This window comes from Euprymna scolopes, chromosome 7, assembly GCF_053919585.1.
Source record: "Euprymna scolopes isolate OS-2025 chromosome 7, ASM5391958v1, whole genome shotgun sequence".
NCBI lineage: Eukaryota > Metazoa > Mollusca > Cephalopoda > Sepiida > Sepiolidae > Euprymna > Euprymna scolopes.
Genome location: NC_136488.1, coordinates 45,576,468 through 45,590,696, shown reverse-complemented (window position 1 = coordinate 45,590,696; position 14,229 = coordinate 45,576,468). Strand labels below are relative to the sequence as shown.

Here is a 14,229-nt window from a genome sequence, read left to right as displayed (position 1 = left end):
ACCTATCGTTTGGAGTAATATTTTATTTCCTAATTGAAAATAGCATTCTTTAATAAGATGACTTACAAGCATTTTTAAAATACCTTTAGAAATACTAGTTTTGCTATTTTTATTTTTACACCAGAAAGCTTTAGAGTTTGAAAAGTCTATATATTTACCTTTTCCACCTTGAAAAGCCAAATCTACAGTATCATTTAATTCTTTTATAAGTTTTTCGTGCGGAATTTTAGTATATAGCGAACTAAAATCATAAGTAGCTATAGATTTTGCTTTTATTCTGGAATTTATTTTATCTAATTTTTCTTTCACTGGTTTGGAATTATTTACTACCCAAAATAGATTTATATTACTATAGAATTTACTTTTCAGGTGAAAATTATTTATTTGATTTATAATTAATTTAAATATTTTAGATATAGCTTTACTTAGAGGTTTGGTGATGCACGTCTTTGAACCTACAATAAATCTAGCCCCAACTGGATTTTTATGCATTTTAGGTATCCCATACATACATGGAAGATTTTTGTGTTTATCTTCTAACTTTAATCCTACTTTTTCATTAATAATACTATTATTTAAAAGAATGCTATCTAAATTACTATTACTTACTTTATAAGTATCCGAATCGTTTCCTATAAGTCCTACTTCTATCAGTAAACGTTGTATATAATATTTTTTACATATAAAGGCTATATTGTTTGCCGCTTTATCAATCGGAACTATTACGAACTTTTCTTGAAGTATTTTAAGTTCCTCCCGTATTTCTGAATTTTTTAAAAGAGGATTGGTTTTTCTAGGGTGTTTAAATTGTTTTATATGTTTGACCTTTTTATTTACGCATTCAATTATACTATTTTTCCATACGTAGACTGTGCTAATTTATATTTCTTTACCATAGACATAATAAAACCTTCTAGTGCTTTAGTAACTTCTTTAACGCATTTAGTGTAATTTAGGCATTTAGGTTCTTTATAATTTGGACCCTTACTAAGTAGTTTTCTTAATTTAGGATTATTTAATATATTTAAATCTCCTGTAATTACATGTTTTATCTCATTATTACAGAACGGAGAGGAATTACATTCACATTCTGGAATATTTATATTATTATATTTTATATTTATATGTTCTACCGTTTTCTTATAATTAAAAATCTTATTGCGTATTGTTGGCCCTAGTTTATATGTAACTATTGGTTTTTGATCTTTTTTCTGGAACTCATTTGGTAGTAATTGAATATTTTTTTGTTTATTAAATATTTTAGGTAAATTTAGATCATCAAAACCTTTATTTTCATACAAAACTACACAAACATTTTTAGGTTTCTTTTTTATATCGTTCACTGGTGGCTTATATAATTTAGTGTCAATTATATCTAGAATATATCCATACCATTGAATGAAATAGTCCTTCTTATATATCATATCCGGTTGTAATAATATTTTAGATGCTATTTCCTTCAAAACTTTCTTTTTTGTTTGATGAAGCAATTTTCTTATATAATTGAACGACTCATAAATTTTATTAATAATAATATCTTTAATTTTACTAAAAAAATCCTCACATGAAATAACTGATTTTCTATTATTTCTATTAACATGAGTTCTATCTCTAATACCGTAGCGAGGCAAAGCTGGATATAATCTACCTATAATTTCAGAATCTTGTAGGTTTTTTTTTAAACTTTACTATTCAACCCATATGGGTAAATTACTCGCATTTCTTTTAATTATATCGTCTTCCTTATCCTGACGCATCCTTAGGATATCGTTATCTACATTACCTAGACTATTATATCCATTACATTTAAATTTTTCAATTATTTGTACGGAAAAAGACGACTGACTACAGGTTTCTTTAAAATGTTTAACAAAATGAATACATCCCTTAGTGCTATATATATATATAACTAGCAGGACCCGTGGAAATTCCACGGTAGTTAAAATCTTTTAAAACACATCAGTAAGAAATTCCTTATTGTTATATTACAAAAATGAACGTATGGAAGCAAGTAGAACACAGAACTTTAGTTTAAACTTTTATTGAAGGTCAATGCGATCGGAACTGATGCTGTTGATATTGTCAGGAAGTGCTGGTGATGATTGAGGCGGTGGCAGGGACGTCGATCAGCTGCTTGGAGTGAGAATAGTGGTCAGTCAGCAGGTTCTTGGGAGTCAGACTGTGAATTAAAAAAAAACTGTGACATTGTTGACATCGATTTTGTGAAAGTTCTGATGACCCCAAGTTGTTTAATATTTCAGGACATTTTGGATTACACGTGTGAGTAATGAATAGGTCACAGAAAACTGCCATTGCATCTTGATGAAGCTGTTGTAGATTCCTAGGACTTCCTGTAAATGTAGATGGTAGAATAACTGGTACACCAGAATAACCATCTTCATTCCTTGCTAAATGATCCATTAAGCCAGAATATTGAGCAGCTCTTGGTTGACTTTGATAGCTTTTAATGAATTTAAATAAGCAACCGTCAACTTTTACATATGCAATAGACTTTTCTATTTATTTTGAATTTTATTTAATGAAGATTTGGAAATTCACAAATATTTTTTAAGTCGAATTATTGATATAGATTTCAATTAAATAAAATATACTGTAAATCTTTTGATAAGGAATAACTATTTATTTAAACCATAATTATCGAAACAAAGTATTTTACTGCATAAAAAAGCGGTTATGGGGAGAAGGGTTAACTATTTTGAACCTTCACCTAAATAACGATTTAATGAAAAAAATGTTTAAAATGTTCTTGTGTCTGTTTTATAATTTTTGTTAAATAAGAAAAATCAATAACTTTGATAGCACTATTTTAAGAATCATGCTGAAAGCCATTATTAATATGGGGAGGGGGGTCTAACTATTCTGAAACTACACTTAACAATGTAAAAAAATAAGGGAAATATATGTATGAACAATAAATATTTCTTCAGTTAAATAAAATATACTGTAAATCTTTTAATAAGGAATAAATATTTATTTAAACCATAATTATTGAAACAAAGTATTTTACTGCATAAAAAACGATTATGGGAAGAAGGGTTAACTATTTTGAACCTTCACCTAAATAGCGATTGAATGAAAACAAATGTAATGGTCTTGTATCTTTTTTTAATAATTTCTTTTAAAATAAGGAAAAAAATCTTTGATACCGCTATTGTAAGAATCATGCTGAAAGCCATTCTTAATATGGGGAGGGGGTGTAGACTATTCTGAAACTTCACCTAACAATGTAATAAAAATGGAAAAATTCTTTAGTTAAATAAAATATACTGAAAATCTTTAAATAGGAAATAAATATTTCTTTAAACAAATTAAATCGTAAGTAATGAAACAAAGTGTTTTATTTCATATTAAAAAAATTGTTGTGTTCATTTGTTATAGTATTTAAATATGTATGCCCTGTCAGTGGGCATTAGAAGATGATGACTGCCTGTAAAAGAAGCAAAATAAAACGAACAAAGCATAAGTAATAACTATGTAAAGAACATAAAGATGTATGAATGTTACAAAATTACTCGATTCGGCATTAAATAACACGAAAAAGGATTGATATGCCGTAAAACAGAAGCAAAACAGAACAAGACGTAAAATATGTTTTGACTCTGTGTTACTCAGTGTATTTGCGAATGGTGACTTTGGTGATTTATTTAATAAAATCATTCTTGACTTTTGTAACATTCATTTCTAAACATATTTTTTGTTATGTAAGGCTCACTCAAAAGTAAATTAAAAAAAATATATAAAGTGGCACAGTAAAAAAAAAACGAACTCGTAGCGTTAAATGTAAAAAAATATATTTATTACTGAATAAAATAGAATAAGCGTTCCGTACTACAGAAGACATCGTTAAAAATGTAAGTAAAATACTATACTATTTAAACTGTGGAACGATACCTTCTATGCATAATTGTCTTTAAGATAATTAAAAATTATCCGGAAACATAAATAGACAGTTCATATATATATATATATATATATATATATATATATATATATATATATATATTGTTCGGGAAGTTTTGGGAAATAAAAGGGTTTAATGATTTTTTTACTAATAAAGATTGAAGAGTAAAGGGAGATAATTCACATTAATTAATGTTTGCGATGATGATGATGACGCGTTTCATTAATTAATGTTTGCGATGATGATGACGTGACACCGTACGGACAAGCATATTAATATATAGATAATAATAATAATAATAAGGGATAAGGGTTATTGCTAGTTATATAATAAAATTAATCTTATTGCCACTCACCGGGATGGCTATTTCAAGTGTTTTATGCGATGTAGGTTTGTTGAGTTTTTTACGTATGAAAATTTGTAATTAATGTCGAACGCAATGTATTTTCATGTCTCTATTAAATATTATGACTGTTACGTATTTGTGTAAATTTCCCTTGGCTGTTCGTTGGATTTTTCTAATTGTATTTCTATTTTTTTGTTTTCGCTTGCACAATGTGCATTTTTATGACGAAGCTTGGCACATTCGTGACAAATTTTATTCAGGAACGACCAGAATTGTCCAGGCATATTTCTCAGTACTAGTAACAGTCTCGGCGGTAAATTTTTGTTTCTCAGTAGTACGCTCTTTATGAATATCTGAGTAGCCATTTTCTTTTTTCTCTTTTTTAGGAAAGTAAAGTTTTTAATTGTACTGAGAATATGTTTAGATGTATTATATTATCCCTTTTTGAGGGATGTAAATTTTTGCTTTATGCGGTGAATGTGGTTGGATATATTTTCTTCACATTTAAGGGCAGTGATTTGTAGATATGTACCGTACTTTTCTGGGGTTTTTTAAAATCATGTTTCGCGCTTATAATTAGTTTGGCAATCTCCCCTGATATTAGAATTCGCTTTCTCGTTTTGCTATTACTTTTTGTTTAATCCCAGCAGTTTCGCTAGAATATTCCGTCTATTCCACGGCTTGAGGAACAATAAGACATCAAATTATCTGCTAATAATGTTGCTAGTCTAATGTTGTTACAGTGTTTTCTGCTGTTGTAGAATCTGTAATTTTTGTAGTTTCAGTTGCTGTTGGAACATCGTTTCTTCAAATCTCTGGGGGTTTCTTCCGCTTACTAGTTTGGTTGGTTCTGTACTTCATATTGGTGCCGTTGTTGCTTTTGTAATATCCGAAAGATACTTCCCTTCAAGTCATCTATCTTATAGATTTTTTCAAGAGTTAAATTTACTTGGGGGGGGGGAAACCATGTAATATTACGTATGACAGTTTTAATGTTGTAGGTTGAACAGTTTGTCTTTTTTAACCTAGAAGTTAAAAAAAATGATTAGAGAAAATCGTGATCCTCATTTTGTTCTCTTTAGTTTTAAATAGAAATCTTTATGCATAGGTTTTTGTTTGTTTTTCTTTTCAGTGTCCGAAAATACGATTTTTTCCCACTATTATTTTAAAGATATCTAAGGTATTTTCGTAGTTCTAATTGAAAAAAAAGTATATTATTCGTTGCTACTCTGTTGTCAGATAATATCGCTGTGTAATTACTGGTATGATTTTACTCTTTACTTTTTTGCTCAAAACAGATTTTGTTGTCGGTGTTTCATTTCGAATTTTTGTTCTTTATCGCAAAGTTGTATTGGGTATCCCTTTTGGGACTTCGAGTTCTTCGTCGAAAAGTTGTTAAGTCCGGAAGGGTCACTAAGGAAGAGACGGACAAGGATATGGCCTGGTAAAAGAATGTATTTTTATGTAGAGCAATGCAAAGAAAAACTGTCGTATCACATAACACCAAGATTGCATTACTATGAAATACGCACACTACGTCGACTATTCACACGAGAGTCGGTATGTCTCAGTTTATTTATACTGTTCGGAACAGTTCATATCTTGAGCATAAGTAAGTCTGAGAATATCTATATATCTATAAAAGTGAACTTGTCTGTCTGTATACATTTCACTATTCAATAACTCGGTCAATTTTTAGTCTACAGACTCGAAATTTGATATACAGGGTACTGAGATTTGGGAAAATCTTTGTAATTTGTTTTCGGCCAGGAATTTGGCTGTTAAGGAGTAAAAGTCCAAGGACTTGACCTTTGAGAACTCTACCAAACTCCTCCGCAAATTTTGGGTCTAAACATTTGAAATTTTAAATATAGGTCCCTTGGACATGGATCTAACCTCATAACTTGATTTGAATCCAAAACAATTAATTTTAAGGGGTTATAATAGGGACTAAAGTTTAAAAAATTGACCTCAGATGTCTCTACCAAATTACTCAAACAATTTCTGCTCTGAACATTTAAAATTTTACATAAAGGATATTCAGAGATAGGGCAAGCTTTTAATCTGTTTGGGTCGAACACTTGAGCTACCAATATATAAATGTATGTATGTATGTATGTCTGCATGTCTGCCTAAAACTTTCGACAGAGGCGAAGAATTTTCACAAGATCAGTATCGTTTTGCAGCTCGACCCTTTAGACGACAAATATCGAAAAATTGGCTAAAAACATTAATTTCTTCACCTTCCAGTGGTCACTTTCTACAGGGAGGGGTCGTTTTTACGCCGATATTTTCGAAAGTCATCAGCTTTTTTCGATTGTCTAGCCTTAATTTAAACCGATGTCACTTCCGGTTTGGAGGTCGGAACAGTAAAGACATCACGATTTTTTCCCGTTCTTTTCCTCTTTCACGGTACGGGTTTGAGCCTGCCTTCCTACTCCAACTTTTTTTTGCTCAACAGACACCTCCAAACGCCGGGCAACGCCGGGCAACGCCGGGCACCTATGCTAGTATATATATATATATATATATATATATATATATATATACATAGTGAGTAACATGACACATTTTTATAGTATATAATTTTATGACTCAAGCTATAACTATATGAGAACGTACGTTATATATCTCGAACGAATCAAGTATATTTTAAATTTTAAATTTTCAGAAACTCGGTAAGTAGTATTGATACATTATATTCTTTATAATCTTCATAATTTAAAAGAGTTTGCTATGCCAAAAAAGTAATATGAAGTAATAGCTAGTGCATGTCTGCGAGCGTCAACAATATGTATACTTTTGGTTTAATCTTAAGCTATGAACTCCATCAGTATGTATTATACAATATTGGAAATCAGAAGAGTGTGTAATATAAGTACATTATTCATATTTTGTAAACATTCCTATTTAATGAAGTGCCAGCAAAATTGTATCCTACTCTACATGTATAAACCATATTCTCACCCAAAACTAATGATATATGTATGCTAATAAATGCCTTGGAAGGGAATTCCATGGATATATATATATATATATATATATATATATATATATATATATATATATATATATATAAAGGGTGTCCACCATTATGAAACCAGACTTGGTGGAAGTATCCTCTAGATTATGTAGCTAGACTTTGTCGGCACCCTGTATATATATATATATATATATATATATATATATATATATATATATATATATATATATATGTATGTGTGTGTATATATATATATATATATATATATATATATATATATATATATATATATATATATGTATGTATAATATTATTTTGTATTCCTGCACGTCTCCAATTGAAAACGAATAAAGAAAATTTATAAGCTTTTATACTTTTCGTATTCTTTTTTATTCATATATATATATATATATACATACATATATATATATATATATATATATATATATATATATATATATATATATATATATATATATATACACACAGGATGCCCAGAAAGTCTGGCTACAGAATTTACAGGATGCTTCCACAAAGTCTGGCTACATAATGTAGCCAAACTTTGTGGGCACCCTGTATATAGTAAAACAAACCGGAAGTATGAGACTTGTGTTTCGCCCTTATTTCTGCTCATCCGTGGGATATATCCGAACTCAGGGATCGGAAGCCGCATCTATTTATATGAGGCGTTTACCTAGCTACTTGTGCAGCCGCGTGACATGCAAGGAAGTATTATCTAACGCAGTTCAATGAAACCATGGCGGAACAAAATTATGGGATGTAAATACTTCGTCTACAACAGGTGACAAGATTATCCTATATATATATATATATATATATATATATATATATATATATATATATATATATATATATATATATATATTAGCAACCCACTCAACTTTGTCCACTCATAAAATATGCTTAAATATTATATTTTAATCCAAGTAGACCTTATATATTGTACATAATATATAGTCTAGTTTGGAAATCATACTTGTGTACCATCTGAAACCAAAACATATAGCAATCTAGTCTTATCCGTTAGCGTATAATCGAAATTAATACGTACACAAAACCTGTATAAAATTACGTTGTTAAACGTTAAACTTTTATTAGTTCATGCGCAGGAGAAAATAGGTATCGGTGATTTATAACAAGCAAAAGTAAATGTTTTACTTTCAATTTTTATCTTAAAGTAGCTATTTTCCCGGCTTAAACCAAGCCCAAAGTATAGTACGAATACAAATATTATATACTAGCGGGGGGCACCCGGCGTTGTCCGGTGTTGCTCGGCGTTGCCCTGGTTTTTAGAGGCGTGTGTGGTTGAGGTAAAATGAAAACAAACGAAGTACAAAACCCTGTTTAAATATTATAAAAACAAACAATGGTAAAACTATTTTAAAAAATAACAATAAAAAAATGAACGTAATACAATACGAGCGGTCCGGCGATGGCCGTGTGTTTGGAAAATCCCCCTAAGGTTTGAAAGGGGGGACTCGAACTTTTATCATTGAGGCGGAAGCTCTAAAGAAAAAAAACTGATGAATTAACTAAAAAGTGAATTAGGTCAAATATCAATTCTGCAGTGAAGTTTGTTTTGGTTTAGTTTCAGTGGTCACATCACATTCGAATTCTAAATGAATGTTTTTTTTTTCGAATTCTAAATGAATTTATTTGTTTTAATTTTTATGTAAGTGTAATGAAAATGAATTCACGATATCATTGCGTTATAATCTTTGTGTAAAAATAAATGTTGAGTTGAAAGTACTAATAAATAAATGTCATAGTTTGATTTCAGCATAATAGGCTCCTGTAATTGTGCTACCCTTTGCCAGAAGATCTGTCATCATTACTCCGTCCTGGTCCCAGAAGACTGTGAGCATGATCTTGGCAGCGGAGAGCTACACCCTTGCCTTCTTTGGAGGTGGTGAGTCCAAGTGCTTCCACTGCATTGACTGGACTTTGACCTCTGTATCATAGTGATGGAGCCAGGTTTCATCTTGTGTAATCAGTCTTTTGAAAAACTTTGACTCATCTTCTTGCCACATATCCAAATTCATCCTCGAGCACTCGACGCGTTCTCACTTCTGGAATGGTGTTAGCAACCTGAGAATCCATCTGGCAGACACCTTATGCATATGCAAATGGTCATGAATGATAGTTTCCACAGACCCTGTTCTAATCTTGACATCTTTGGCTATTTGGCGAATAGTAATGCGCCGATCTTCCAAAATGGCAGCCTCAACTTGACGGACAGATACCTCATCAATGACCAGGTGTTGGAGCTGTTTCCACAGACTTCCAGGCATGTTTGAATTCACGATGCCAGCGTTTCACAAGGTCATATGATGGGGCATTATCACCATACGTCTCTTTCATGTCATCAAAAGTCTCCAGCGGTGTGTGTCTTTTCAAATACAAAAACAGGATCACTGCTCGACATTCAGCAGGCTTCATTTCATACCATACCTAGTTACAATACCTGTAAAACAGAAACCACAATTACTTCAGAGCTGTAATTTGCCACATAACCCCTAGAGATATAAATCATTGCACATGCAAAATTTCAGCTAGATCAGCCAACTGGAAGTGGGTCAGAGGCATTACTTATTGCACGCCCCTCGTAATGTCATGATTTTTAATCCTGTTTAGTCGGAGGGAGAAAATGAGTTCATTTTATTTATTTAGAGAAGATATATATCAAATGTCAACTCTGTAGACCATATATTCAGAGGATATTGTTCGCGCGGATGCCGACAAGGTCATTTACACACCACACATACACACGCGCGCACACACACACACACCCACACACACACATATATATATATATTAATGTGTGTATATGTATACTAATATGTATATATTGGTATATATATAAGTGTATATGTACATATCTATCTATCTATTTATCTATCTTTATATATATATATATATATAGATAGATAGATAGATAGATAGATAGAGAGAGAGAGAGAGAGAGAGAGAGAGAGAATGTAGAAGCTATGCATAAATAGAATCTAGCGTAATTGTGAAATAAAACCCATAATCTTATAATATACCATAAAAGAGTAATTAAGGATAGTTTATCAAAGAAATTAGTTAAGCTTTATCTGGTCGTCTATGTGTCCATGATTGAATGTATTCAAACGTTTCCTTTCTAAAATTAAAAAATAAATAAGTTGTTTTTATATTTATGTCTAAACGAGAAAATAGCTAAATTCTATCTATCTATTTATCTATCTATCTATCTATCTATATATATATATATATATATATATATATTTATCTATCTCTCTATCTCTCCTTCTCTCTCTCCTTCTCTCTCCTCTCTTCTGTCTGTCTGTCTGTCTGTCTGTCTCTCTCTCTCTCTCTCTATATATATATATATATATATACATACACACGTCAATAGGTGTGCCAACTTGATTATGCTCTATTGCCTATCATTTGATGGCACTAAAAATCCCCGACATATAAAAAGAGATAAATAGCCACAGTAGAATACAATGTGAAATGATAAAGCGACTGTTTGCATCACCAACAGTAGATATTTTAGCGTTTATTTGGAGGAAAAAAAACTGATTTATTAAGCTGAAAAAAAGTATTATCGATTCTAAAATCACAAGAATTCATAGTTAAATATAAACATTTACTCAAATACTTACTCAACTAAATGAGTCCCAAGTTAATTCTAAAACTGCTAGCATGTATTTCAGTACATAGAACCGTCGATGAACATTGACCTATTATTGCTTGTTGAATTTGTCAAGTGATAAAATAAGTAACTAAACTGGGGTGAATAAGAAAATAAATAATGAATGTTGTATTATAAGAATTGTTACACTAAGTAACCACGAATAGTTAAATGAAATGCATTTTCTGACACAAAATAAAACAGTAAAAGAGGATTGCGACAATAAACAAAAATATCAATTCATCCGCGATATATGCTAATGTGGCAATTTATTTTTAAAGCTTCGATGTTTTCCGCCGTGATCCTTTTTAAATTACACTATCATCGCTTTCATGATCTTCTTCATGACAACTATTGACGGCCCTGTCGGTGGGGCATTATAATACGCCGACTGCCCCCCTGCAGAGGGTAAAAGCCCCTCAATGGGAGTCCTGGATATGACCTTAAACTATATCCAGTGGTGAGGCCCCAGGTTGTGGGCTTTGGGGAGTGTGGAGCAACCCTTTAATTACCGTTGCTCCCAGGTCCACTCTGACCCGGAATGGTAGTACCTGTTAGGGTTCCAACTATGGGTTGAATAGAAACCGACGTGAAAACAACAAATATATTCTATTAAAAAAAATTTTCTTCAAAATCTTTGGATTCGGCATTAAATAACCCGAAAACGGTTGATATGCAGTAAAACAAAAACAACCAACCAACAACTATTCACTTTCGCATCTTTAGAAAACGCATGTGTGTTACTGGAAACTGTCTTACCGCTAATTCCGATTGAACTGAAGGAAAACCACTCTAATTTGGGGTATCTATTGACCTGTCACGGATCGCCAGTTAATGCACCAACAATTCTAGGTGTAATTAGACTAATGTTGGACCAATATATTTCGTTCTGTATGAATTTTTGGTCCCTTTTATCTCTATGTACATCAAAGCATGCTGGTGTGATTTTCTGTTTAATTTATTTAATTAAAATCACGAAAGAAACGAGAAAAAAACAAAGCAATAACAATATCGCGTTTATCATGAAAACTATACAATACTGAGGTGCAACAATAAACTGACGTAAATTAAGGCAGATGGCGATTGAATAAGCAATGCTGATTTACCTTTTCTAGTACATTGTATATGTAGTTTTATATACTTTTAACATTGCTTGTATTTGCACGTGTGTCAGTATGGTCCAATGGAAGTTTCGTATTGTATAATATTTTAGGAAAGCACACTTTTTTTATATGTGTTCGATTTTTTTTCTTCAAACGTGCATATAGTGTTAATTGAAATTTCCGTCAATAATTTTTTATTCATACACAATGATTCCAGCAAACTACATTACCCTCTTGTGGCATTTTATGTCACATGACTATTCCTGTTCGTGTATGATTCCAAATATAATATGTTCAATAAAACGTCACGTGTTTTGGAAATAACAATTAATCACCTAATTGTACGTTCATCATGAATATAAATTATCATTAGTTTGGAGTATAATTTATTACTTCTTATTTATTTTCAGATATACAATCGGTTATACAATGTTCGCGTTGCGATTCACGGAAAGATAATTATTACGGTGAATGTGAACAATCTCCGCCAACTCCAACGCCTTGCTCGGAAGATAGTGAATCAATGTACTGTTCAATAGTCCGGGAAACTGATTTTGACGGTAAGATAACATAATTTGAATATATTGTCAGTACATTTTCATGTGTTGTTAATTTAAATCCAAGTATAACATTTAATACCCTCTTACTGGTGGTAATGCATAAATTTATATACTAGTTCATTTTCGTTTTGAATCAAGTTTCATCAGTGCACGCGCAAACACCGGTTTGGGTTTAAAAAGTTTATTTAACAGAACAAGAATAGCAGAAATAATATGCATTTGGAAAAATTTTCTTCAAAATTATGTGACAATTCCTGAATTCGACAAGATCCCCGAGTTTGGGAAAGGATAGCCGGAAAAGATCGAATGCTACATCGGCCGAAACCTTGTAAGAATAGCCTACAAGATGAGATAAGCTGTTCGAATAATCAAACACCTTATTGCATTTGCACAGCTACACTAGTTATCGAAGCTATCGTCAACAAACGTCAATGTTCTCATCATTGTTTTGACACGATTATATATCCGACGCAGTTAATCAATCGATAACCACATCAATCTATCAAAGTTTTTGATGGGCCGTTCCACTTAAGTTGACAAATTTACCGAATTTCCATTAGTATCGATCACTATATTGTCCAATTGACTACTGTACACACTTTAAAACTTATCCTCGTGTAGCCTCTGGGTCTTGATAAGTGATGATGCTGATGTAAAAAAATACTCATATAGTCCAAATAATGAACAGAATATTCTCCTGTCACAACCATAATTATTAACATACTTCTATTCAATAGGATATAGAATATTTTATAAATACAAGAGATGTTTTTCTTCAGTCCTATTTCCATTTTAATAATTATTTTTTTTGCTTATGACTATATGCATGCAATTGTGTACGTATGTGGGATGAATGATATCAAATCACAAACTCTTAAAAGCACAGAGTAACGCATTGATATATATATTTCCTTTTGCCAATGTGAATCCTTATATTTTCCCTTCCAAACAATATTCAGTATGTAATTTTGAAGCTAAAAAGAATCACTCGCCAGTTCAAAAAGATGTTTTCTTCATCCCCCAAGCTAAATACAAAGGTTGTAACTCGTAGGAGTAACATACCCTTGAGGTTCTGCGTTTGTCGTTCGTTCAGAAACTACGAAAGGTTTCCTCTGATCAATTAAAGTTGTTCGACTTCTGGGCCATAACGCACATGTTTTAGTTTTTTAGGTTTTGCTTATTCTTATAGAATATTTTTTGGTGTGATTATATTTTTTTACTGTGAAGCATTGTCTGTAAACGTTCGCTTGTATAAATAAGAATACAAAGTTTAAAGTTTCAGTGCTCATATCTTATTCTATAAATCATATACAAACTTAATTAAAAACGAATAGAAGTATAGCAATTTTCCAAGCTTACAATAAAATATCCTGAAAAATAACACATGTCCATAAGATGTCTATTGTTTTGATTTTATCTTATGGTTTCCCATCGCAAGAAAACGCTTCATAGACTCCAAACTGTCATATTTATCTACTGTTTTCCAAACTTATAACAATGCCTTCAATTATATAACTTCAAGCAATACACAAAGCGTATGAAGTAACTGAAATATTGAGTGTAATATATAAAGATGGCAAAAAAGCGTATGAATTCTCTATAATTTGTGCAATGC

At 31.4% G+C, this 14,229-nt stretch overlaps 1 protein-coding gene across 1 annotated transcript in view; it reads left to right on the top strand.

The window, feature by feature from the left end:
* LOC145279701 (U-scoloptoxin(05)-Sm1a-like) overlaps positions 1-14,229 on the top strand; it is a 391,630-nt gene that overhangs the window by 341,589 nt on the left and 35,812 nt on the right. The window contains exon 2 of the mRNA XM_080130981.1: positions 12,465-12,614. Coding sequence (XP_079987107.1) covers positions 12,465-12,614 — 150 coding nt within the window. The remainder of the gene's footprint in view (positions 1-12,464; positions 12,615-14,229) is intronic.